General features: G+C 40.0%; 1 protein-coding gene across 13 annotated transcripts in view; it reads right to left on the bottom strand.

The window, feature by feature from the left end:
- obsl1b (obscurin like cytoskeletal adaptor 1b) overlaps positions 1–27,558 on the bottom strand; it is a 37,846-nt gene that overhangs the window by 8,949 nt on the left and 1,339 nt on the right. The window contains exons 2-34 of one of the 13 annotated variants that reach the window (XM_023152353.3): positions 26,942–26,990; positions 25,710–26,809; positions 22,738–23,007; positions 21,583–21,843; positions 21,166–21,477; positions 20,788–21,054; positions 20,197–20,472; positions 19,731–20,006; positions 19,218–19,493; positions 18,637–18,912; positions 18,030–18,311; positions 17,616–17,888; positions 17,437–17,511; positions 15,402–16,775; positions 14,690–14,965; positions 12,465–12,740; positions 11,523–11,801; positions 11,082–11,357; positions 10,543–10,818; positions 8,122–8,382; positions 7,378–7,653; positions 7,003–7,275; positions 6,412–6,687; positions 6,057–6,332; positions 5,148–5,423; positions 4,791–5,066; positions 4,109–4,375; positions 3,748–4,014; positions 3,376–3,645; positions 2,613–2,879; positions 1,365–1,631; positions 682–794; positions 318–471 (exon numbers count right to left, since the gene is read on the bottom strand). In XM_023152353.3, coding sequence (XP_023008121.3) covers positions 318–471; positions 682–794; positions 1,365–1,631; positions 2,613–2,879; positions 3,376–3,645; positions 3,748–4,014; positions 4,109–4,375; positions 4,791–5,066; positions 5,148–5,423; positions 6,057–6,332; positions 6,412–6,687; positions 7,003–7,275; positions 7,378–7,653; positions 8,122–8,382; positions 10,543–10,818; positions 11,082–11,357; positions 11,523–11,801; positions 12,465–12,740; positions 14,690–14,965; positions 15,402–16,775; positions 17,437–17,511; positions 17,616–17,888; positions 18,030–18,311; positions 18,637–18,912; positions 19,218–19,493; positions 19,731–20,006; positions 20,197–20,472; positions 20,788–21,054; positions 21,166–21,477; positions 21,583–21,843; positions 22,738–23,007; positions 25,710–26,724 — 10,135 coding nt within the window. In that variant the 5' untranslated portion in view covers positions 26,725–26,809; positions 26,942–26,990. The remainder of the gene's footprint in view (positions 1–317; positions 472–681; positions 795–1,364; positions 1,632–2,612; positions 2,880–3,375; positions 3,646–3,747; positions 4,015–4,108; positions 4,376–4,790; positions 5,067–5,147; positions 5,424–6,056; positions 6,333–6,411; positions 6,688–7,002; positions 7,276–7,377; positions 7,654–8,121; positions 8,383–10,542; positions 10,819–11,081; positions 11,358–11,522; positions 11,802–12,464; positions 12,741–14,689; positions 14,966–15,401; positions 16,776–17,436; positions 17,512–17,615; positions 17,889–18,029; positions 18,312–18,636; positions 18,913–19,217; positions 19,494–19,730; positions 20,007–20,196; positions 20,473–20,787; positions 21,055–21,165; positions 21,478–21,582; positions 21,844–22,737; positions 23,008–25,709; positions 26,810–26,941; positions 26,991–27,558) is intronic. The other 12 variants (XM_004559174.5, XM_004559177.5, XM_004559176.5 and 9 more) reach the window with 12 other exon arrangements.

The following is a 27,558-nucleotide window of genomic DNA, read 5'->3' as shown; positions in this document are numbered from 1 at the left end:
GTTGAATACACCGGCTACAGCTGTGTAGCATTCAGGTTCCAAGCCATCTAACAGTGTCTGATCATAGCTCAGAAGATGACCTTGGTAGTAATTGTGTAATTCTGAATAAAAATGCCCAACCATTTGATGTGGCACTGTAGTGAGTCATCATTCTAGTTTTTGTAAGGTCCTTATTGCAAAAAACACCCCATCTCATAATATCGCTTCTTATCAAAACTATATAAATTTAGGACCAGTAACAATTTTTTTTAAAACCTACAACTGCTTTAATACTTGGTTGCCATCAAGTTGGTATCATTTTACATAGTAGACTGTACCGTAGACTTCCACAGTGCAGGATGTAGCTGCATCTCCTGCATCGCAGGTGTACATGCCAGAATCACTGACTTGGCATTTCATGATCTGGAGAAACCGTTTCCTTCCCATTGCATAAATGCGCAAGTCTTTGCTGGTCTTCACCTCAGCCCCGTCCTGAAAATGATAAGAAAACACAAAATAAAACAAACAAATGCAGTAAAATTTTACTTTGAACATTCTGCAGAGATCAAGAGTTGGTTTGGGGAAATTACTCTAAAAAAACTTTTAACATCAATGTTTTCAGGGTGTTTTTTTTTTCTGTGATCTTTTGTCAGTATCACAAATGTTGCCAGTAAAGAATAAATAAAAAAACCAAACACTGACCTTCATCCATTTCACATCCACGTTGTGTCTTGACAGCTCACACTCGATGGAGATTACTGCCCCTTCAGGGAACCTCTGGTTCTCCAGTTTTCTGAAAACGGTCACTGGGGGCTCTGGTGCAGAAAGAGATTACTTAACAGCCAAAATCCTGCTTAAATTTCTTCAAACACATTGCTGCTCAAAATTAAAGTAACCTTTAGGAGTAACTTATATGGATTCATTGCGATGACATTTTCATCCAATTGTCATCGACAGCATTTCATACTGAGCTCAAAGGGATGATGCATACTGAGTGACTGGTTATGGAGTGGATTATTTTACAGCATGAGGTTAAAATGACACCTGACAGAAAAGACTCAACCGAGCTACTGCTTTTCACTTGGTTGGGCTAGGCCAATTTGTGTTTGTAACACGAGCCCGGATAAAGGCAGTGGTAGCAGTGCTGTCAATCCATTCTGTTACATGCCTCCACTAGTTGGCACATGGCCAGCGTTGAGTAGGCCACTTTAGCTACCAGTTTAAGGTCACAACAAAATGAGTAAAGTTGCAGTTTGCCTGCTGTGAACAGAAGTGCATAATAAGTTGGCCTGGATTACTTACATGATTATTGAACTAAACAGTTGAGCAATTTGCACTCATTATCGCAAAGCTGCTTCTCTTTACAATTTCTCAAAAGTACCTACCCTTTACAACAAGCCTTGCAGAGGTCTTCAGATTCTCTATGCAGAACACAAAGGTGCCAGTGTCTTCTACTGACAGGTTAGAGATAGTAAGGCTGTGGACTTGTCCTTTTGCGCTCATACGGAAGTGATTAGTTGGCTTAAGCTTGAGTCCGTTTCTCATCCATGTGCCCGGGACATTGGGATGGGACACCTCTACCTCAAAAGAAGCCGTTTCCCTCTCTGTGGTTTTAATGTCAGTCAGTCCCCTCTTGATTGTGATTTTTCGAGCTACAGAGGCATCAAAGTGGGAAAAGTCATGTTTGAGAGACTGGGAACCTAACACAGGCATTTTCATTTCAGGCATTTAGCGCTGAGCAGACATGGCGTCCTTTTATAGTCGGAGAACAGGCGTGGAGTCTTTTTGGTGCACAGTGGTTAAACAATACAAGCTGGCACGTACACAAGCCATTTGAGCACTGGGCTTTACGCAAAAGCCCAGTGCACTTTGGAAGGGCCAACATTTTTCACCTATTCTAACACAGACACACATTCCCTGTGGAAAAAAAGGAGTGTTTATTTTGGAGACCTGATGACAACAACCTCAATTTTGAAGGCCAGGGTGTAAATTTAGATGCAATAGGAGGAGATCCAAATTCATAGGAGGTGCCAACAGCAGCCTGAAGTACTGACTTTCCCCTTCCCACCCACACTAGTGTTGAAAGAACAGCCTTTAATTCACCCACTGGCCTGTGGCTCATAGGACTACGAAACACAAGAAGCATCTGCAAAGAAAAACAAGCATAAGTACATCTTAATCACCACAACCTACCCGTTTTACAGTATGCCAGGCCTCAATGCTCTCGAGAAAGTTAAATGACGCTTATTCATAGGAATTTTCTATTTTGTTTACAAAATCAAATTATGGGCTGTGAACAGAGGCATCTTTTAATTATCAAGCATTTAACCCTTAGAATAGAATTTGGTGTGTCCCACCCATGTGTAATTATCAGGGCTTTGTTGGTCCTGCGTCACAACAGAAAGCCCTGGTCCGAAAGTCAGCTTGGGCTGTAAGGATATCACCTGTTGGATTCCATCATATTTCAGTACAAGTGCCAACCTGGTCCCCAGGTCACTCAAATTACTCTTACTCAGTTAATTGAAATTTGCCTTCATATGAAGCAGTGATGGAGGCTGCGCGTGAGATGGGGTTGTCGGCAACAGCGGTAAACAAACAACAACAGGGCATAGTGAGAACACGTGGGCACTTACGTTCCACTGTGAGCTGGGCTTGTGTGCGGTCATGAAGGGTTTCACAGCTGTAGGTGCCCCGGTCAGATATTGACACTTTGTGGAGGGTGAGACTGTGTTTGCGGCCCTTGTGCTTTAGAGTATACTTGGCCCCAGGGTGGATTAGCACCCCTTGCCTCATCCACCGCACCTCTCCCGAATCCACACTCACCTCCACTTCTAGAGTTGCTTCACTGTATTCTTCAGCTACAACTGGTGTCATTTTCTTACTGAACAGCACCTGTTGCTCTTGAAGTGAATGTTAGGAATTAGTACATAACAGCGTGTCAACAGTTTTTCTGCATCACTTATATTCAATTACAGTATGCTTAAGTTATGTATGTGGTTTTTGTTAAGTCTACTGTGAGGCCACACCCAAACCAACGGGAATATGTAAACCAGCAAAGGTGCATGGCAAGTTTAAGCACAGAGAATGAGTAAAAAGCTCTGTGGGGCCTTACCCCCTGCAGTGCAATGCACGCCAAAACCACTGAGCCACTTGTCTCTGTCAGTAACCAGAGGAATTCTGATATGAGAACCTGTGAGGTGCAAGCTGTCAAAGTCACCTTTTCAATAGTTTAAAGTTGTTTGCAAGGAATATGTGTCATATATGCCATTAAAGGGAAACTACTCCACTGAAGCTTGATAGTCACCAGAGAAAAATAAGGAAACTTAATGTTGAATATTCTAACCTCTATGGATTATTCAAATTTGTAAAGTGTCAATCGCAGGGGCCGCAACTCACCTTGAACCTGTAGTTCTGCCTCTGAAATCAACCCCTCTGCATCAGCGGTCACTCTGCTGCTATCTGAAACCATGCAGTTGTTGATGCAGAGCATGTGGCATAGCCCATTGCTGGAAACCACAGTGCGCTCGTTCAGGGCTACTTGCTTGCCGTTTAAGCGCCACACCAACTTGGTGTTCTCTGGTGAAACCACACACTTAAAAACTGCATCTTCTCCTTCACAGATGATGACATTGCGAAGCTCTGCTATGAACTCAATAATACGGGGGGCTGAAAAACATTCATATGAATTGTGAGCTCAAACTTTGCTCACATGTTACAATTGCACATTGGCCAGCATATTGTCTCTCTTAAAGATTTACACGGACTTACTTTCTACAGTAACAGTGGCTGAGGTCTTGTCATCTGTGGATTCACAGACATATTCTCCACTGTCTTCCTCCATTAGTTGGTGGATGGTAAAGCTCCGCTCTCTACCTTGAGCCCTGATTGTGTGCTGACGGCTATGAGAGATCTCGTTGCCATTTTTTAGCCACTGAACGTCTCCTTTTGGCTTGTTGATCTCACATTGTAACGTAAGGCGGGTTCCCTTTAGAGCCTTGATATTCTCCAACTGTCTGATAAATTTAACCTTCATTTCTGTTGGGCAAAGAAATACAGTTTTAGATCATGGCATCTTGTAATCAAATACTTAGAAAGAGAGGTCACATTTTGTTAAGTGACAAATTCCTACCTTTCACTAAAAGACTGAAATACATCTCATCTGTCTTTACGTCACAGACATATTCTCCAGAATCAGACAGCTGCAGAGGATTAATGATGAGCTTGTGGGTATTACCCACACTGGAGATGTGAATGTTCTCCTCGTTCAATAGTTGGCCATCTTTCAGCCACCGAACATTTGCTCTTTCATGGCTCACAATGGCACACAGTGTGACGCTCTCGTTTTCATAGGCTGTGATGTTGTTTGCTTTTTTATTCAGAAACTTGGCTGGCGGCTCTGAGCAAAAATACATTTACAAAGAAGCTGCTTGAAATTCCAAGTGCAAGCATCATTAACCTCCTAGGACCTGGCGTCCACATATGTGGACATCACATTTTGGGTTGTCTAGACCAAAATACTTAATTTTTCTCTACAAGGGCCTGATATCCACTTACAAGGACGTTATACTGCCACTGATCTATCAAAATTTAAAACGAATGTCCTCATATGTGGATCTCATTTTTCTCAGAAACAAAAATTAGGTAAAAAAAAAAAAATCTGGTAATTCTTTGTTTTTACAATCATCAGTTCCCAATCAACCCAAATAGCAAAGAAAAATTAAAAATGCATTTCATGAAAGAGTTTGGGTCTTAGGAGGTTAAACCTAGTCATATGAAATTCTGACACCTCTTTGAACATCATCTTAACTTACCTTGGACCTCTACAGTTGTTATCAATTTGTCATCGAGGGCATCGCAAATGTATTCTCCAGAGTCCGAGGGCTGAAGTCCAGAGAGAACAAGCTTCCTAACAACGTCATAGTTGTCAATTTTTACGCGAGTATCTGGTTTCAGTCTCTTGCCGTTCCATAACCACTCAACTGTGGCGTTTGGCCGAGACACTTCACACTCCAAAATAAGATCATCTCCTGCTACCAGTATATGATGCTCTGGGTGGCCTGCATTTCCAATGATCTGCACAGGAGGCTCTGAACAAAAACAAGCACATTATCATTTTGTGTTCAACATAAAGGAAAGACAAGTTGTTAAGTATTTATTATTAATATTACCTTTGACAGTGATATAGAAGACTATTTTATCATCCACTGCATCGCAGGTATATTCCCCTGAATCTTCAAATGCCGCATTTAGGACCACCAGAGATCGGAAAACACCTTGCTCTTCGATGCAGTATCGCTCATTGTCATCAATAAGCTTGTCATCTTTATACCAGCTGACTGAGGCATTGGCTCTTGAGAGTTCACATACAAGAATAATGTCATCTGATACTAAGAACTGTTTTTCTATTTTTGCATCTGTTTTTCCAAGAATTTTTACAGGTAATTCTGAAAATGAAGAAAACAGAACATTCCATTTATTGGAACAGAATAATTGCCAGACCATCTGCAAAGGAAAAATGTATTCCTTCACTGCTAGCCAATGGTTGCAGGACAGTCAAGCTATATACGCTGCACTCGCAAACTATTCCCCAAATGATAGTGAAACAGTCTGGAAACCATTTGCCTTCAAAGTAAAAGTTGTGGCTTCTAAAATGTGTTTGTTAAAGCAATAATGTCCTACTTTTGTCAATGTTTTCCAGGTTTTACTGCTGCTTGGAGTGTAAATGTAAAGTGTTTGCAGACAAATCTCTATCTTTCATGCACACTACAGGCAACTGCAGCAATCTGCTAGAAACCAAAACAATCAAGGTTTTTGGTGCTGGGACACATACACATTTTTCCCTAGCAACTGGAGATCAACAACTAGTCTCTAGGCCTGTTTACAGACAGTACGTCTGTGTTAAATCTACACCATAGATATGTCGTAAGCACAAACCCTTATGAAACCTTAGAGTATAGCCTTCCTAGAAATATAACCACACATCACCATCAATGCAGCCTGCCACTTCCGTGGGCAACTTCAGTGGCTCTACATAGATTCACCCCAGAAGCATAATTCAGGCATGAGGCTTAACCTACCTTGCACTATCACACTGAAATCCATTACATCGTCTTTTGCGTCGCAGACATATTGCCCAGCATCTTCCACTGTCAGAAAGTGAATGGTCAACTGATGGATGACGCCATCTTCAAGGATTGTGATGTTTCTAGAGTCTTCGACTTCTTCCCCATTCTTCTTCCAAGTGACTTCAGCATTTGATCTTGAAACCTCGCAGTCTAGAAGTAGAGTCTCCCCGGCCATTTTCTCTACTCTACTTGCCATCTTCCGAGGACGAATGAAGCGAACAGGAGGCTCTGTGTGTTAAGTGAATCTTAAGTTAGAGTGGATATATGCTGACATAGCAAGAGCCTTCTAATTATTAAGTTTAATTACCTGCTATGTTTACAAAGAACGTCTTGGAGTCATCCGCTGTGTCGCATACATATTCTGCTGAATCTTTGACAGTGGTTTTAGGTATAATAAGTCTTCTGTAGACACCGTCCACCTCCAGAATGAGATTGTCGTTCTCCTCCACCTCGAGTCCATCACGATACCAGCGTACCATTGCATTGGGCCGTGAGATCTCACAGCTTAGCACCATCCTCTCAGATGTCTGCTGACACAGTTCCATTTCTGACTGACTTGGGGATACAATCTTCACTGGAGGTTCTGAAAGTGAATGGTATTACCCAGCTTTTCAATTAAAACAATACTGCATAATAGTGTAAAGGCTTCTGTATGCACCAGTTAAAATATTTCTCAGCTCTTTGCAGAGCAACAGACCAGAGTTAATTTCACCTTACCTTGGTGGGAGGCCATTTAGATATCAATATTTTAGCCTTAAAAATGTTCTGATGATGCGTGACATTGACTTGTTTGAGTTAAATATACCAACCCCCTAATAGGACATTGTGCTCCTTTCTCTTAGAACAGTGACATATCCCCACATGCACAGACAGTATCTATAGTGTCAGGTGTTTGTACCTGTGATATTTAGGTGAAAGAATATTGAATCGTCAGCTGTATCACAGACGTATTCTCCAGAATCCTCTACTCCACTAGACAGTATCTTAAGTCGTCGATAAGGCCCTTCTACCTTGAGCTTGATGTTCTCACTCTCTTGAAGCTTTTGACCGTCTTTATACCAGCTGACCACACCACTGGCACGAGACAGTTCACAGCTTAGAATAATTTCGTCAGGGACATGACGGTCAAGGTGGACATCCTCCTTGGGATAGATTATCGTCACAGGAGGTTCTTTGGAGAAAGAGTACAAGTAATTGAAGCCACATCTGTATATGCAGATACAATCAGCAGAGTTTTTGAATTCTGGACTGTTGTATTTGAGTATTTTATTACCTCGTATGTTAACTTTGAAGACTAAAACGTTGTCTCCTACACGGGATGTGTATGTAGCTGTATCGGACAGTTGGGCTGAATGTGTAATCAGCTTTCTGTTGGTGCCCTCTGCTTGGATTGTAACATTATTGGTTGGTTGCATTTCAGTTCCGTCTTTGTACCATTTGACAACACCATCAGACCTTGATACTTCACATGACAGAACAAGCTGTTCATGTTCCACAACACTCTGGAAAAGGTCCCTCTCTGGGATATCAGCAAATGTTACCGGTGGTGCTGCAGAAAAAAACAAAAAAACAAAATACTAAAAGTAGTTTTCGGATGAATCTAGATCTCATTATTTATGCTCATGCACAAGTTTTCACAGCCTAGTCATGCTGATTTTAAGCTTTGCTGTCAAGGTAATAACTCCTCACAGACATCAGAAGCATTGGTGGGTGTTAAGCCACATTTGAAGTGATGTAAAAACATATGTGCGGCAGTGCACTCATGAAATACTATTTACACAGGTTTGCAGAAAAAAAAGTTCATCATAATACATGCTGGACACTGAAGACGCTGTCCTAAAATGTAAAGCATGTATACAGAAAGCAGCTAAACGTTTAGACGTTTAAGAAAATCAGCTACGATGGATACGATGATGATCAGGTTTTGCTTTGTTAAGTATTAGAGGTCATGAAGGTGTACAAAACAGAACAGTTAAAACATTTGCCAAGAAAACATGGCCAAAAGAGATCATATCACCTTTCACCTCCACACAGAAATCGTTGAACTCTGAATCATCATCAGTTTTACAATTGTACACGCCAGAGCATGAAGATGTGGCCGGTTTCATAACCAGTGTCCTCTTTTTGCTCTTTGAATCAACGTTTAGTTCCGATTCTGGCAAGAGTTTTATTCCATCCTCAATCAAGCAGGTCTGGATTGCAGAATGTGAGATCTCGCACTTTGGTTTTATCAGTCCGCCTGCTTCAAGAGGATCGTTCCTCTCAGCCTCTGGAACAGCTGAGAATCAAACCCATGCTATAGGATCTTCAATTCATTGACAGTAACCAGATAGCAATGGTAAACAGATTTGTGTTTGTTATCCTACACTGTACAACTTACTTCAGTTTTTATAGTCAAGGGTGAGGTATGCCAACAGTGATTTTAATTAACTGATATTTGGCTCCAGAATGGTGTAAATGTTGTTTGGCAGACAGTGAAATCACACCATTATTTTAACATATAGCACTACAATGTAGTATGTAATAATAGTGTAGTATGCCTGGTCTCATTCCTAGGGAGTCAGATACTGTTGTTGTGTCAAGACGGGCATCTATCGGGTACCCACAAGTTGTCCTTTGGTGTTGGTGCAGTGACACACTGGGTTTATGGTTCCACCCATAAACAGGTCTTACTTCAAAGTCATAGCATATGGACACTCATAAAGTATGAATTGGCACCATATTTAAACTCACTGGGAAGCATAATTTCTCAGTGTGCATGGCCACTTTTGAGAAGGGGTTTTATTACAAACCAAGATCTTTTCCTGAACCTAACCATTAGTGTTCAGTGCCTAAACATACAGTCCAAACATACAAAAGTTTAAGACCACTTGAAAAATGGCAAAACATTATATTTTGCATGGTTGGATCATAGCAAGGTTCCAAGAAATGGGAGTGAGACAAAACATTTTTTTGAACATGCAGTTTATTGAAAACACTACTGTAGCTGTTTTACAGCTGATCAAAAGTTTAGGACCACAAGCCTTTAAAAGGCCAAATCTGTGCAAAAATGTGGATTTATTGTCATTTTCTGTCAGGTAGTCACACTGTCATGACGTTCTGATGGCAAAGGCAAAAAAATTTTCCCTTTTTGAACGTGGTCGGCTTGTTGAACTGCATATGCAGGGTCTCTCGCAGTGCACAATCGCAGCTTAAATAATCCTGAGGGTTATGGAACCAAAATGTCAAGTGGAAAACCCCCAAAATTTCACCAGCACTGAGCCGGAGGATCCAGTTGGCTGTCCATCAAGAAACTGGACAATCCTCAACCCAAATTAAGGCCATTACTGGTGCCGACTGCAGCCCCATAACCATCAGACACTGAAGGGCTTCAAAAATAAAAAAAACATCTCCGTGACATCATTTTCATTTTCTGGTCAACCTCAGACAAGGCTGAAAACAACAGAGGTGGCCTCGTGTCCATGAACGCCACAGAGCTGACCGTTTGGACTTTGCAAGAGAGCCCCAAACATTGGACATTGAAAGGTGGAAGAAAGTTTTATTCTTTTTATTCTTTTACTGGGTTTTTTTGGAGGTGTGGTCCTAAATTTTTGATCAGCTTTGAAACAGGCTGTTTAGTTTAAGCGTTGTTTTCAATAAATTGCATGCTCCAAAAAATGTTTTGTCTCACTCTCATTTCTTCTTGTTGGTTGATCCAACCATGTAAAAGATTATTTTTTTTTGCCATTTTTAAGTGATCTTAAACTTTTAATTGAAGCTGTAGTAAAAAGCAAGTTAAAATGAAACTAATCAGTAGATCAAAACAACGTAAAACGCAGTCAAAAGACAAACAAGGCATCTGTTTTTTCAAAATTGTATTATATACTGTATTATAATTGATCAAATTGTGTTTTTGGAAACTTTAGAGGTGAGGATTATATTATTTTATATTAGTTGCTGAATCTGGCTTCATTTCTGATCAACCTATGTTTCTCAACATTTTCAGCAGTTTCCTGAGCCCTTAGTCTGTGCTGATTTACATAGACAAAGACATTTATGTCTTGAAAAAGCCTCAATTTAAATTTCTTTTCTTTTTTATATCTCAGTTTTGGTCTCCACCAGTTAAAGAGCCAATCAATTTGGCTCTTTAACTGTTTTTTCTTTTTCTCCGAAAAGCTGCAAGTGTTATTCCTCTGTTACATTGTTCTGGAAGCAGGGTTGATGAAATTTTAAAAGTGAGTAATTACCTATCTGTGATCAAAATTATAGCAAAACCTCCAAATTTTACATTTTTAATTTGGATAAATATGTTCACCAACATTATAAACAAGACAAAGTACATAATCAAGCATTAACACATCTAACTTATACATTCAAATATTGTTCCCTAAGCTAGTCTACTAGCAAAGTATTAATAGATGGTTAGTAATTCTGACGAAGCTCAAAATACTTAGATCACCTGCAACATCCACCTTGAATTCTATATGGTCATCTGCGGCCTCACAGCTGTACATCCCAGAGTGTCTGACTTCTGCTGACTGAATGACCAGTGCTCTCAGTGTTTCTTTAGCTTGGATTTCATATTCACTCTCTGGAAGTAGCTGTTCTCCATCTTTGTTCCAATAGACTTGGGCAGTTGGCTCTGAGACTTCACACTGCAGCTTAATTGGGCAGCCTGCTTCAACAAATTTGTTTCTCGCAACCTCTGGAATCGCTGAAAACCTCACAGGAGTAGCTGGGGGGTATTAAAAGATTTGCAGAGGACTGCTGTTAAGCTGACAGAGCATCATTTAACAAGCAGTGTGAAAATAAGACTTTTTGGGTTTGATTAATTTAGCACAGCTAGGATTAGACTTGGTTTTTCACAAGGTGTTTTCAACTGCATGAATAAAAAGAAGTGCCTAGTTTAAGGGTAACTATGGTAACTATGGCCATGCTAAAATGCCCCAAACTCACACTTGCAAACTCTTTAACTGAAAGGGAATGTAAGAAAATCACCTTCGACGTCCACATGGAATGTTGCAATGTCATCTGCAAATTTACAGCTGTAGAGACCAGAGTCAGAGACTTTAGCAGAAGGAATCATCAATTTTCTGAAGTTGCCATCTCTTTTCATATCAAGCCCAGTTTTGCAGAATAGCTCCGAATCATCTTTAAACCAGGAAACCTGGGCAACAGGGTCTGAGACCTCACACTGGAGGATAATCGGACAACCAGCTGCAATCAGCTTGTATTTTTCTGACAGTGGGAGTGGCATGATCCGTGACGATCGGCCTAAAAGAGGAGAATAACAAGGGTACTGGGTAAGATGCTTGTAGTAGGCAAAACACAGTCCAGCCAGTCATACCATTTTCCCATGATCATTCAAATCAAAGTATGTTTCAGCCACTCACAACAGAGAATAAGAACCATAAGACGACAACGATAGAAATAAATCACCTTTTACATCCACTTTAAAAGTCACAGTGTCATCTTTTGTTGAACATTCATAGGTACCAGCATGCGCGCTTCCAGCTGATGGGATGAACAGTGTCCTTGTCAGTCCATCTGACTGTACTTCCACATTGTTTTGTGGCAGAACTTTTACCCCGTCTTTATACCAGTCGACATGAGCAGAGGGATCATGAGAGAGTTCGCATCTCAGGACAATGGGAGCGCCTTCTTCAACGGACTTGTTCCGGTCATTCTCTTGAAGCTCTGAGAACTTCACAGGTAGGGCTGTAGGTTTTTAAAATTGCAAAAGATTGTCTTAATAAAGTGTCTTTAAATATTAAAACTACACTTTATGCAGTTAGAAATGAGTAGGAACTTAAATTCAACCAAAGCAGCAGACAGCTGACACAGGTCTTTAAGAACAAGGTGCTTTTGACAAAACAACATAAACAAGAACTCAAAGACATCTAGAGTGTCTAGAAGAGCAACGATCAATATGAAACCAACAAAAAGTACAGGTTAGACATAAGAGTGTTTATGGCACAAGAAGTGCATATGGTTAGTGACATTAAAAAGAATAAAGTAGACTCACAGCTTTCTTTATATATCGGATATGCTTAATCAGAAGCTGCATTATGACACCACATTTTTAATGAGATGTTTAGTGTGACGATGTCCTATATTCGTTCATTCTACTCTTATTAAAGTGTTAAAAAAGGGGTCATCATGAATAGGTGTGACGGGGAGTAGTTTTTCTTTAAAGTCACATAAAAAATTACTTACATTTGGCCTCTGCTTTTTAACGTGGCATGAGTAGTGTATTAGGAAGGCCGGGAAATGAACAATTTTCTGTTAGGTCACTACAAAAACGTGACTAAATCACCTGCTGTTAACCTGTTAGTGGCAATGCAAGACAATGAAAGCGCTGCAGAGTTTTTTGAGCATCACCTTTTACATCCACAGTGAACTGGATGTCATCATCCTTTGATTCGCAACGGTATACACCCGTGTGAGCCCGCTCGGCTGATGAGACAACTAGACTCCTCAAATTTCCCTCTGACTGGATGTCTACTCCACTCTGAGGTAGGAGCTTTGTTCCATCCTTGTACCAACTGACTTGTCCAGTGGGGTCTGACAGTTCACATTGTAGAGCAATGGGATAGCCTGCTATGACCGTCATTTTCTGGTAAACCTCAGACATTGCTGAAAATGTCAGAGGTGGAGCTACAGGATTGAATGTAAGATAGAACTGGTCAATAAAACATGTACTGTAATGGACCAAAAGAAGCAAAGCAAAGCCCTAAAACTGAAGCTTTCCAATAAAATCAATAAACTATGTTAAAATTTTTCAAATTTGTATTTGTAAGGAAAGATTCAGCTAGATACATTTAGTAAACCTGGTCTACCAAACGTTTTATTAATATTAACAGTCAGTCTTGTAAGAAAGTTATTGCATTAATTTAAAAAAAAAAAAAAAACCCAACTGAGGTGGTTCTGCAGTGACAGCAAATGTATGATAAAGTATACTTAATTAGCAAAGGTTTATGTTTACAAATGGTTGAAAGTCATTTTTTGTTTTACACATTCGGCCAGTACCTACAGTATGAGTATAGAAGATGATTTAGCCTTAAGAAAATTCCTGCCTTTACAGTAGGAGGCTGGAAAGTTGGAATTCTTCCAATGTTCAGTCACCTTACTTAGTCAAGCAAAGAGTGAGTGTACTAATGAAACCCTGGGTACCTGACAAAGCAATTCAGATTTATTTTGACACAACTGTGAAGACATCTAAGACATTTGGGTCAAAATACCTTTGCCCGCATCAAGGCTGTGTGCTTCTGTATACTGTCTTGGCAGGGACAAGGATTTCATTAATTGGATATTATGACTTAATGATAGGGTTAATATACTGAATCTTTGGGCATGTTTGGTTAGTTCACATGTCAGTGATGTCCCACAGAGAGCCGTAATGCACCCCTATTAAAGCTAACCAAGGGTATTACTCTACAAAAGAACGCAGATTGTGTGCTACCTGAGTGCTTGGCAAATTAAAGATTTTGCAAAACACTTAACTTCCTCTTGGATAATAAGTCAAAAATCAGATTAAGCCGCACTGTCTTTCTAGGGCAACTTTAGCTAATTGTAGACAGTGCCTAGTTCTTTCATTTTGATTTAAAGATAAAATAGAGCATGGCACAGTGTTTGAAAACTCTCATTCGTTAACTTCAATGGAGTATGCTACAAACTAAGTACTAACTTGGACAGAGCCTTAATGTCCCCTGAGCAGTGTTGTCAAAAATAAGCCTAGGATTAGCACGATTAACACAACCTGCAGAGATGTTAATGTTTTGTTGTGCAACATAGAATGTGCAAGAAATTACCCCACTTGTCAATTTTGAGGAAACCATTTGCGTACAAGTGGCTAAATGTGACTGTAGAAGTTGTCACAGCATATTCAAAATAAAAACATCAGACACAGTAGCTTACTGGTGTTAATAAGTCATGTGACCATGGTGTAGTTCTTTGAGATTGTACTTACACTTCAGAAATCATACAGTTGGAATTCATTTGCGGAGATTATCCTGCTGAACAAATGTGTCATGAATTTTTATTTTACTCACAGCTTATTTTCTGTGACAATCCAAAAGTATTTGGAGAAATCCAATTGACTTTTTAATTAAGGGATCCAGGGCCGTACTTCAAGGCTGGCCTACAAAAAATTTCATCCCAGCAGAACTCCCAGAGTGCACCACACAGGTAGCTGTAGTTTCAGTCTCTGTGATTCATGGACTCAGACATCATAGAGTGAAGTCATGAAAGCACATGACAGTGGTTACTAGTTAAATGTAATTTAAATATTTGGATTGTACTTATTGTACTTATACTTATTTTTCTTTTAAATTAACATAATCCAAGAACTCATTTTGTGCAGATTGCAAATGATTACAGTAAAGTGAAGTTTTTCAATCAGTTGAGGTTTTGTATTTAACTATATTAAAGTGTCTTGATTTTTTTTTCCAATCAGAGAAACTAAAATCTGTCTACTTTATGGTAATTATATTTTTCCAGAAAACTAAAAAGAAAGCTTGCATTTTGTGAGTAAAGCAAACTTATTTGTATGCAAATAACCTCCACTAAAATCTAATTGCATAACAGGTGAAAACATCTTTTGTCACCTTTAACATCCACATGAAACTGCACTGCATCATCTGTTGTCTTGCAGCTGTAAATCCCTGCATGAGACAGTGTCGCAGATCGGAAAGTCAGTGTTCTTATAGAACCATCTGCCAGCATGTCCTGCCCAGCTGCTTCAAGAAGTTTTATTCCGTCCTTGTACCAAGTAACTTCACCATTAGGATCTGATATCTCACACTGCAGCATTAGGGGTTCACCACCTTCAACAGACTTGTTCCTTTCAGCCTCACAAAGTCTTGTAATTCTCACAGGCGGAGCTGGGGATGTTTGAGGTAACATCAAGAGAAAATTGCATCACTATTACTGACTACAACAGAAATGAAGCTTTAAAAACAAAAGGAAAGAGCAAATCAAATTCTAACATCAAGATTAGTCATGCCAATAAACCTTGAGAGTTAAAATAAGTCATAATAAAAATATGTCCTTGTTTATTAGTAATATAACAAGATGTGTCTTTGGTTAGACTTGAGATACCTGGGCATTCAAGTTAGGATTTGAAGCTAATGTATTTACTCTTTGCTCTATTTTGAATGTTCCTCCCAGACCACCCAAGCGCAAATTCAACTACTGAAGTACTTTTAGTGTAAATAAAGTCAAGTGAGTAGTTATAGAGATTGCCAAAATGTAAAGGATTGCAAAAAAAAGGCAATCTCAATCATTGTGCCCGTTCATTTTTTGCTTGGTAATGCTAACCATTTAAATCACCTTCAACAGCCACCTTATATGCAGTGACACTGTCACTCCAGTAACCATCATGTGTCCCTGAGAGGTAGAGCTCTTCTGATTCTACCGTTGCTGTCTGCTTGATATTGCAAGGCTCTGCATAGTTGGTCAAATGTCTTTTCCCAGAGTTAAATGTGATGTCTACTTGTTCTTCCGTAGTCTCCAGGGTGCGATAAAACTCTGCGGGGACTGTTGCTTTCTGACTTGGCAGGGACAGCACTTCCAAATCGTTAGAAACTGCTTGTCCTGTATTATCGGGATGATCCAATTTGACATATGCAGACTGCTGCAAGTCGTATGGCTCTTGTTGGAAAGTTTTTACCTCTTTAAGGTTAGAAAAATCCAATGATTGAAGGGATGCTGTTTTAGGGAAGTCACTGAGCCCCTCTGAAAGATCAGCAGATTTCTGTAGGAGTCTGTTGAACTCCTCTGATTGGTCAGTTGCAGTCCATAAAGAGTTATAGGGCCCCTCTGAATAGACTGTTTCAGTTTGTAAATGGTCACAAGGCTTCTCTGAAAGGACAGGTGGGATCTGCATGGAATTAAAGGCCCCTTCTGATTGGACATCTGCAGTCTGCAATGACTTAAATGGTTCCTCTGATTTGACAGCTACAGTCTGTAAGGATTTAAAGGGCTCCTCTGATTTGTAACTTTCAGAGATTATGGATTCAATCAGATCCTCTGACTGTGGAGTTGCAGTTTTGAAAGACTCAGAGATCCTGTCTGATTTGATTGAAATCTGTAAGGTGTCAGTATTGTGCTCTGGTGTTGTAGCTGAATTCTGTAGAATGCTGCCTAGCTCTGACTGGACAGATGGTGTCTGTCCTAAACTATGTAGCTCCTCTGATTGGAAAGTTAGATTCTTGGAAGTGGATTCCTCTGACTGAACAGTTGCAATTTGCAAAAACTTGCAAAACTCATCTGTCAGAACAGCTGTCTGCAAAGAATTGTCAGGTTCTTCAGATGGGGCTTCCGTATGCTGTACATAGTAAATGAATTCCTCACCTTGTGTATCTTTGAGCTGTGTAGTGTGATGGTGTGTGTCAGACTGAGTTGTTATTGGGTTTACAGAGTCATGGTACAGTGGACATTCGGCTTTTTCCATTTGTTGACCATCATAGAGTTCGTTCAGCTGTTTAGATGCAGTGCAGTCAAACATATATTCATATGCTGACTGAGAAGTTGGTGTATGACTGGAATGGTCTTCACATGTCTCAGTATCTCCAGCCTTGCCACCGGAGATCCCAGAATTGTATTTTGAGGACACCCGGATAACTTCAGCAGGACAAGCCTCCTCTGTGGACTTGCTCTTCTCTTGGTCAGAAGAGAGCCTTGGCGATGTAGCTATAAGCATTGTGATGTACACAGAGAAAGGTTTTCAGTGGTTGATGGTCTCAATACTTCTTCTTATAACAGAATTTTACATCAGTGTGGGTTAGCATGGAGTTATGGGATTATCCATTGCAAAGACAAACAAGAAGATCGACCAGGTTTGGTCTGAAAGTGAGCTCCAATATGTCTTCCTTCAACTGACTCCTAATATTCTCATACCAAAAATCTGTACATTAGCACCATAAAAACCTATGGTACATTAATTTTGTTGTCTTTGACAAGAGTTCGTTGTCATTGCAACGGGGAGACGTTCAGGGCAGCAATGTGAATGAGAGGATCTGGTGATGAATAAGACATAAGATGGACTTTAAGAGTGGTAAGTTGCTTGTTACAAGCAAAGATGACTGTTAAAATGAAGAATGAAGTGACAAACACAACGTATATGTTAGTATGAGAAGCAGCTACACAGCTACTAATCAACCATTTAAGAGGCAAAAACAGCAGGAAATGACCTGAAACCAGTGATGACAATGTGACACAGAGCAATTTTCTAAAGGAAAAAAGATTTACAGATGCCTCAGATGATTGGGCTAACAATAAAATACACCACTATTGTTAGTGGCATTTATGTGCTTGGTTAAAATGGATGATTGATGTTGAAATATCAAATCACCTTTGCCATCCACTGTGTATTGGGTAGATGCATCAGCTATCTCACCAATCTCATCACGATAGTGACACTGCTCTGCTGTTTGGACAAAGCCAAAGAGAAAACAATGAGCTGGGTGATAGCGTTACATATGTAACTTATTTCTTGATTCTTAATTGTGCAGGTACAATGAGGGGAACCACCTTTTATGTCCTCATTTAACTGTACATCATGAGCTGTTTCACAGCCAAACTTCACATCACCAGAGGCATATTGTAACTGGAGGGGAAAGATTTGGCTACTTCTCTGGGATTCACTGTCAGTTTCCCTTTTGGGGTAGATCTGGGTTCCATCTTTGTACCAACAGGCTTTGGCAACGGGATCTGAAATCTCAAATTGCTGAACAATTGAGCAGTGTGGTTCAGCAGAGTTGGCCTTCTCGTCATCAGGGTCAAGTAGATATGTTGGAAGTGGCACTACAAACAATCATTGGGGGGGAAACTGACTTTAAAGAGAAACTGATACATTATATGTTTATATAGAAATGTTACTAGAAGCTGCACAAAGAGTTAGTACAGCTGAAGCAGAAACCACATTTGCAGAAAAGGTATAATCACCTTGATTTTTTACTATTAATTTGGCAACATCATCTGCTGTTGCACAATAGTATGCTCCAGAGTTTGCAGGATGAGTTGGTTCAATAACAAGGGTGTTCTTGATGCTTCCATTTTCAAACTCAGGCTCTCTGTCAGGCTGTGTATCAGGTTCTGTATCCCTCTGCTTTGACACCTGGAAAGCAGGGTCTGAGGATTCACAGGGTGGTTCAGCGGGGGGGTACGTTGCTTCAAGAAACTGTGTCTCCACAACCTCCAGCGAAGGCGACAATGGCAACGTTGGAGCTAAAGATTAATGATTAATATTATGACTATGGACTTAATGGAACATACTCATACTATGAAGAAAAGGGCAATAAGTTTAACTTCCCCAAAACTGGGAAGTAATCTGCCATCTCAAATTCAACGAGAAATGCATTTTCAAGGGTTATGCTTTTTTCATTTAGTCAGTACACATTGATTTTACCATGGACAGTTACAACTTCACACAAAGCACCACTTTAACACAGACACACAGAAACGCATATCATAATGTTAGTCATATCTAGTCTCCAGAAAGCTTTAGAATTAGATCCAAAAGTAAAACAATTTAATTGTAAAAACAAATCACCTTTAGCATCCACAGTGAAGTGGATAGTGTCATCAGAAGTTTCACAGCTGTATAGCCCTGAGTGCAAGAGCTCAGCAGATGGGATAATGAGTTTCCTTGATGTGCCATTACTCTGTATATCCCAACCATTCTGTGGGATGAGCTTTTTACCATCTTTATACCAGCAGGCAGGCACAGTAGAGTCTGCAACCTCACATTCCAGCTCCAAAGGTTTGCCCACTTCGAGTGACTTGGTTCTCTCAACATCAAAGATAGTAGAGTTCGTCACTGGTATAGCTAGCATTGGGAATGCAGGACAGCTAAATAAAATCAAGGCCATGGAAATGGATACCTTACAAAAATGTAACTGCTGAGCATAAGATGAAAAGGGCTTTGGAGACTTATAATTCACAGAGAGCCGCAGGAGTCGCAAAACCAATGTATATAAATAGTAATCACCTAGTGAGTTAACTGCTCTTTAAAGTTATGTGCACGAAACACTCCTTCAAACCACATAGTAGAAGCAGGGATTATTAGTGGCATCTATGAAGAGGGGGGGTGGGGTTACAAAATGAACGCAAAGATAAGAAGCGTAAAGTCACCTTTGATCTCCACTTGAAACGCCACGGTATCATCCTGTGTGGTGCATCTGTACACACCAGAATGGCTCAGCTCTGCAGACTGAATAACTAATGTCCTTGTGTTGCCCACTGAGTGGATTTCTAATCCAGAGCTTGAAATGAGCTGTATTTCGTCCTTGTACCACAGCACATGGGCCTCGGGATCCGACACCACACACTGTAGCACAACGGGGCAGCCTGCTTCAATCGACTTGATCCTCATATCTTCAGGAATAGCTGAGAACTTCATAGGTGGAGCTATAGATATGTTTAGATTTGATGTCAACCTTAAATCAACCTCATGCCACTTAGATTATTTATCATAATCTATCTACTGACCACTTCTAACATGCTGTAATACACTGAAAAAAGGTAGCGCACACTTAAGCACTTCTAAGATGAAAGGCAACAGACAACATACAAGAATGTCATTAGAGTTAGTTGCTTTGCTGAGTAGGAGCTCGTTAATGTTTCACATCACTTAAAACAAATCACCTTTGATGTCCACATTGAAAGTGATGGTGTCACCCTTTGTCTTGCAGCAGTACAAGCCAGAGTGTGAAACTTCTGCTGAATGGATAATCAGATTCCTCATCAAGCCATCGGATATGATATCTATCCCACTTTGAGAATGGAGTTTTGACCCATCTTTGTACCAGTGCACCTGGGCAGATGGATCTGAAAGCTCACATTGTAAAACAATTGGGCAGCCTGTTTGGATGGTTTTGTTCCTCTCAGCATCTGGGAGTGCTGAAAACCTCACAGGTGGGGCTATGGATATTTAGATATTTTAATGGGTTGGTAAGTGGTAAAAAATAAATAAATCAGATGATTCAAAGGAAGACAGCATGCATTTTTTACATAAAAAGATGTTTGGTACAAGTCACAATGAAGAGGGATAGTCTCTGTAAAACAAAAAACAAAACAAAAAAACGCAATGTAAGAAACTTGTTCTACTCACCCTCTACTTCCACATTGAACCTGATGACATCATCAATGGCATCACAGCAGTAGACTCCTGAATGTGATAACTCTGCTGACTGGATGACAATTCGTCTCATGGTGCCCTCTGATTGGATATGAAGACCTTCCACAGATCTTAATTCCACCCCGTTCTTGTACCAGTGCACCAGAGCTGCAGGGTCTGATACCTCACAGTAGAGCACAATGGGATTCCCAATTTCTACAAATTTATTTCGATCCATCTCTGACAATGGGAAAAACTTGACAAGAGGAGCTGCAAATTTTAGAAAACACAAGGAAAACACTGAGTGTAATAAAAGGTATGTGTTCACAGGGATGGGTTTTTTGGGGTGAGACACTGACAGGTGTGCTTGCTCACATACAGCCCTCTACAATTGCAATTGGATGACTGCCTCTGGCGGGCTGTCCAAGTTCAGGTTTTAAGCAGAAGACTACATGGTGGCTCATTGGTAATTGTTTTCTTGTAATACAAAATCCATCAGAATGCATTTCTGCAGACATTTAAGGAAAGTAATACGCCACCCAGCCTAGAAATTCATCTTCATTTTTCTAAATGTTCCAGACATACCTTGAATGTAAAGTGCTGCAGAATCACGGATGCCATAGGCAATGAATGTAATCTCAGCTCCATTATCTGTATCGCGTACTCCTCGAATGCGGAGAGATTGGTGTGCTCGTGACCGACGCATGGAATACCGCTCATCTTCCTGAAGCTGAGTCCCATTTAAGAACCATGTACCAATAACTGAAGCAGAAAGCTCAATAGAGAAGAGAGCGTCTTGCCCCTCTGGCACCAAGGCATCCTGTAAGGGAGCTTGTATTCTGGCCACAGGAACTGGAAAATAAAATTGTGTTTAATCATATAGCAAAAGTATCCTGTTGTGATTAATTGAGAAATACAGCAAGTGGTATTGATTTAGTGCAGTTGTAGTAAAATAAACATTACCTAAGTGGACAGTTTTAGGGAATTCAACATTATTGCTTTTCCCATATTTGTTGACGCTGCAAATACGAAAGCGGTAATCCGCCTCACATGGAACACTGTCACCAAGGATCTCCACAGAGGTTGCAGAATCAGTGGTCAGACACTGAAGCCATTCTTGCGAACCAGTGCCCACCTCTTGCCGTTCAAGCACATATCCAGAGGGAGGATTCTTTCGTGAATCCTGAGCAGGAACCCATGAGAGAAGAGCTGCATTAGCACGCTCTGTGTTGATCTGCACAGCCACTGGACAACTAGGTGGACAATGTCTGGCCGCTGAAACCAGAAAAAAGTCATCATGCACCAATGTTGCTTCGAAAATTGATCAAGTTTTGTGACAAATATTGTATCTAAGACACTGTAATTTTCAGAGGGCCCTACATTTCACTCTTAGCTGAGAGGAAGTCTTGGATCTGCCGACAAGGAAAGTCACGAGGCCAGAGTCTTGGGGCATTGTGTTGACGAAAACCAGGATGTGAGTTCGACCAAAGGATTTAATAATGGTCTGATGGGTTTCACGCAGCTCTAAGCCATCTTTGTACCAATGTATATCCATCTCCTCTTTTTCTACTTCAACACAAAAGGCAGCATTTTCACCTTCCAAGACATCCACTTTTCTTGGAAGCTTCCGCAAAATTGTGCCTGCAAAGAAACACCCAAGAGAATTAATACGACACTCACAGTGCAAGAATTCTTAATAGTTAGTAGCAAACATCCATCCATTTCCATAACTGCTTATCCAATTTAGGGTTGTTCACAGCTGTCACAGGTTCAGAACAGTTTGTCACTTTATATGTTAAACATGCAAATTTTGCAGCTGATCTCATCAAGAGGACAAAATCGTTTCCCAGTGCCTTCTTTGCAGGTCACAGTTTTTGATCTGGCACCAATAACGTTTGCTGTGTGCCTCAAATTCTACCTCAAAAAATGTTAGCTACTAAAGACCTGTGTCTGCAGGCATCTGTTTTTGTATTGCACTGCTTTTGTAAAGCACCTGGTTTAACTTGGTTACAAAACTAATGTTTAACACCTATGCATTCATTTTTGTGAAGATCTGTCCTTTGTAGTTTAGCCAGGACAGGTTTTTACTTTTTTACATGCTAAAGAGTCTTGATATTGCAAGTCACATAGGTGTTTTTTTTTTATTTTGAGATCTCCTTTAGAGACTCTGACAAGCTAGTCTGTGTTTCAACTGGAGGTGTCATGTGCACAGCCGAGGAAAAACAATGTTCTCTGAGGGCTTTTCTTTCTTCTTGCTGAGAATAATGAGCACTTTATTTTTTAATTTCACAGGATTTGTACTGAGAGTCAATGTTTTCACTGCAGGAACAACAAACCCTAAGGCAGTCCTACAAACAAATCTGAGATAATGTGTTTTCTGCAAATACTTTAAACCAGAAAAAACTGACAAACACACCACCTTCACCACCTAAAGAAATAGTAATTATATTGCTTAGTCTGCATATGAAATCGTTGCACATTTTTGCATTGTGTTATTTTTGAAATAGGATCCGATATAAAGTAGCTCTAATTTACCTTTTACAGCTACCTCTGCAATGCTTCTGCCCCCATCAGGCATCTCGCAGAGGTAAATCCCATCATCATCAACTCCGATGTCACGAATTGTCAGTCGTCGTTTCGTTCCCCACTCCTCCATTCCATATTTGGCCCCTGGTTGCAGTCGTCTATCCTCCAGATACCATGTGATGGGAACTGAGTCCTCTGGAACTTCACACTCGAGAACAGCCAAATCCCGCTCCCACACTTCAAGATCAATGAGAGGCTGCTTGAACCGCACAGGCGGCTCTGGGACCAAAGAAGAAGAAGAGCAACAGTTTGAGCCAATATGATATCTCTCATAGTGCTAAATGTAAAATATTCAAATTTTATTTGATCTATCCAATGAATTTAGTAATTCAATATAAATTCTTGAAGCGAGGTGATCTAGCAAAAGCTCAGACTACATGTGCCCTTGTAGTAAACACTGTAAATTGGAATATATTTGGCAGTAAATTCCAGATAAGCAAACAAGATGAGCAAAATCATGAGACAAGTGGCTTATTTAGCTGAGGAATGGGAAGGTCATTAACACACTGGGGTGTTAGATAGAGAATAAAGTGTTTGTAACTGACACCATCAGACAGTACCAGACAGTTGTAAACAAAAGAATGTGGACTGTATTTAGTGGCGTGTGTGTGCAAAGCTCATCATTACCTTATCTTACTAATGTTTTAACAAGGCCAGTTACACACGCAGCTATACAAACCATCTTCCATTTAAAATTTCTTCTTAGCCGCCACTAACCATTAACTCTATCTCAGTTCTATTTTTTCTCTCCAGCTGATACAGTACAATACTTGAGGTTGGACTTCTTTGGGCCATGTGAGAAATAAGATCCTCTTCCCGAAGATTTCAATCACATGGACACCGAGTCCTGGACCCTTCACAGGCTAAGTAACTTTGCAGACATCCTACCGCTGCGTAACTCTTCCTCAAGCTAATGAACATTGCCTGTTTAGGTATCACTTGGGTCCAGTTTCAGATCATTAATACATTTCCTTCAACTGCCAGTGTACCAGGGATGATCTGATTGCTGATTATTTGCAGGGGCAATATCTATCTCTCTCTCCCTATATATATATAAATACTTTTGCCATGCCTTTTTGGCCCTACCCCAGTATATGGTCTCAAAGTACCTCTTTATCTCACTGACATCATCCTAGCATCAAATGGATAGAAATTTGATCCAAGAACACCCCACTCTCTACTCCTCCATTACTCAGTAAAAAAGGCACCACAGGCTGTGGCTGAGATACACAATATTGTCTTAAGCCACCCCTCAATTCTTTATATTTTGTTACAAAAATAGGTTTACTGATTTATTGACACATGTGCAAACATACATGGAAATGCAGTATACAAGACAACAGAACAGTGTGAAAAGCTTGAAAGTCAGTATTTGATATGATCACCTATATTCTTTAAGAAAGTCCAACCTTCAAGATTGCATGAACTCTTGCACAGCTCTCTAGTTTTCAGGAATAGTTCTCCAGGGATTTTGAAGAACATTCAAAACTCATCTTGTTACAAAGGAGTATTAGGTACTTGTTAAGAAAAAAAAAATTCATAAAGTTGAAATTTTGGGATTAACATCATAATTCTATTTCATGAAAAAAGTCAATTTCGAGGAAAAAGTTTAAATGTAGAGATTACCGTTGTTGTTTCAAGACAAGCTGCCATGGTTACTATACCCTTAGTATACCCACTAACCCTTAAGGTTCGTGAAACTGTATATCAGAATCTGTTTTAGTACAAAGCCAGGATATGATTTCTCTTTTAGCACATAAACACAGTGTGGTGATAAGTATAAGGAAGATATTGCAGAAAGTTGCATCTTTACAGACAGAAAAACACTCAAGCTTGAAAGAGTGGATTTGCACAAAATTAAATGGCTGGCAGTGGACAGATGCAAGGTTATCAGTGGTTACACCCTTGTGCAATAAGTGCACATAAGAGTGTGTGTCAGTGTATGTTATAGGTGTTGTATCACAAGACAGCTGATCAGTTTGTTTCACTAACTCATCTAAACAAGGCTTTTTGTAGAGGGTATAGCAAACGTGGCAGACTTTTTTCTCAAAGTTGCATATTGAGAAAAAAGTCAAAATACTATGGTAGTTTGAAAAAAGAGTTAATCTTGAAATTTAGACTTTATTATTAAAATGAGCAATGATATTTTTTTTCTTACCTTGTCCCTAATACTCAATCATATCTTTGGATGACTGCTTGCTATGTTATGTTCTTTGTCAAGATGATCCGACCCAACTTCAATAATGTTGAGATCCAGGCTCTGATGAGGCTGGATTTTGTCTTGTTTTTAAGGACATGACTTTCAGATAGTTTTTAGACCTGCTATTTATTCTTTTGTCCTCCACTTGTCCAGTTTCCTAATTTTTTTCAGGACACACTGCACACTATGTCAAGATATGACAAGTTTCCAGCTAATAACTCTTTGGAAATCACCTTATTGGTACACAAATACTATTTCATCACATTGTTAAACTGTGATATTTTTCACTTTTATAAAAATTTATAAAAGATTCAATTAAAGAAATTAGAGCAAAATATGTAAATTTTTGTGACATGTTGCTAGTACTAGTACTGCTAGACTGGTTCATCCCTTGAGTTAGCTGACTTTTTTTTTTTGTTTGTTTTGTTTTTTGCTTGAATGAGACATAGGTCAGTGTTAAGTGGCTTAACAATCAAAAAAAAATGTGTTGTGAAAATGGCCAAGTACAAGGGGCCTGGTCTTAAAATGAGAGAAAGAAGAGAAAAGCTTTGAATAACCTTCAGAAATCCTGGAAAACTAGGTCACTTTAAAAATTACAACAACTTCTAGCTCCTTGTAAGCAATGGTGAAGTGAAGGGTGGCTCCAGACTGACACAGTACTGTACTTTTACATACTTTTTTACATAAATAAAAGTTGGCACTGAAAGTGATCTTGACTTACCCTTGACAGAAAGGTGTACAGCACTGAGGGTTTGCCCAGCAGTATTTGATGCAGCGCAAACATAAACTCCGTTATCCTTTTGCTTACAATAAAGAACTTTAAGTGTGAAGTAGCCTTCTCTGTCCTCATATAACAAATAACGCCTTCCAGACAGTATGAGTCTACCATCTTTCCTCCAAATTATTTCTGGTTTGGGTTTACCAGTCACAAAGCAGCGGAATTTGGCATGTTTGCCCTCTGTCACAGCAAACATTTTTACTTTTGTTGACTTGGTCATGCTGTAGTCTTTTAGGCGGTTTGGCAGTTGCCTGCCACTCCTTTGTTTTCCCTGATGGACTTTCCAGTGGCCATTTATGTAGCCGTTGCGATTTCCTTCTTCTTCATGTCCTGGACCTGCATCAACAAGCAACACAGCTCCTGCTAGCGCTTCCCCAAATTCATTTCTTGCCTTGCATGTGTATACACCACCATCAGGAGCACGGGTCTTAAAGATCTTGAGCTGGAACCATCCACCATCCTGGTAGCCTACACTGAAATGTGTGCTTTCAAATATTTCATTGAGTCTTCTACCGTCTTTTTCCCAGATAACCTCTGGCTTTGGGTTTCCCCAAAGCTTACAAGAGAAGACAGCATCTTCCCCACGACCGACACGAGTGGAGAGGGGCTTGATGAGGAATAGTGGCTTATTTTCCTCCCGCAGCTCCATCTCTTGCGCTTCACCTTCCACCTTCAGTGTGGCAGCTGCATAAGTTTCCCCAATGCTATTTTTTGCTTTGCATATGTACTGTCCACTATCCTCAGTTGTGACAGCTGAGATGATGAGATTGTAAACATTGCCATCCTCAAAGACCCTATATCGTCCTTGTGGGTCAATCTTTTCATTGCTTCGCTCCCAGATAACGGCAGGCCTTGGATCACCACCAATCTGACACTTAAGCACTGCATCAGTGCCGCTTTGTACCACTACAGGTCTCGGGTAGGCTAAGAAACGTGGCGCACCACCAAAGACATCCATTGTTGCTTCTTACTTAAGCAGTTTAGGAGAGCAGTAAGTGGCTATTCACTGGTGCAAGACCAACCTACTTCCACACTGCAGGTTTCTACAAGAAGAAACGAAAAAAATTTTACTTTCAAAACAATCAGCTTAGGCATGCTGTATAACATTGAAAAATGAAAAGACTAGAGATTAAATTTGTTTTTCTAAATTATAAAGGTGACTCAGCCTTAAATACCTGTCTGTGGTATGTAATTATTCTTCCATTTTCCCATAGGAAATGAACCCTTTGGAATAGATTCAAACACACATTAAAGCACTCAGCCGCCTCCCACTTTAAGTGCATGCATTTCAGCACAAACTCATGGTATGATTATTAGGGATAATTTAATTAGTGCTGTCTGCATGAGAGAAAATCACATGTTAACAGTGAGAGCGGGACCAGCCTAGTTCGACTGCAATTGCAGCCACAACACATAGCCAGTACAGCTGGTGCTGTATTTCAATGGGAAAGTGCTTAATATAGTACAGCCTAAATAAAGACCTGTCAGGGAGTGTGTGTCAGGTATCACAAAGACAGCTCAGAAACCCGCGTGCTCACACAAACACCAGCCAAAATCACAGTATCCCCACCCAAGAGGCCTTGCTGTCAAAATATGGTGAGCCTCCTTCACACCTTTTGTTGGCAGCGCTGTTGGACAATACCTTCTTTAAATGTCACAGTTTTTTTTTTTTAATCGTAATCCTGAATCAGTATCGCTTAGCCAATCCTAGGAACCAGTTTTTATATAAAAGTTAGTAATAGTTCACGACAGCTTCAATTTTTAAATTGTATTTAATTTTATTGCTATAAAA

This window comes from Maylandia zebra, linkage group LG16 (assembly GCF_041146795.1).
Source record: "Maylandia zebra isolate NMK-2024a linkage group LG16, Mzebra_GT3a, whole genome shotgun sequence".
Taxonomy (NCBI): domain Eukaryota; kingdom Metazoa; phylum Chordata; class Actinopteri; order Cichliformes; family Cichlidae; genus Maylandia; species Maylandia zebra.
This window is presented reverse-complemented; position numbering and strand designations above follow the sequence as displayed.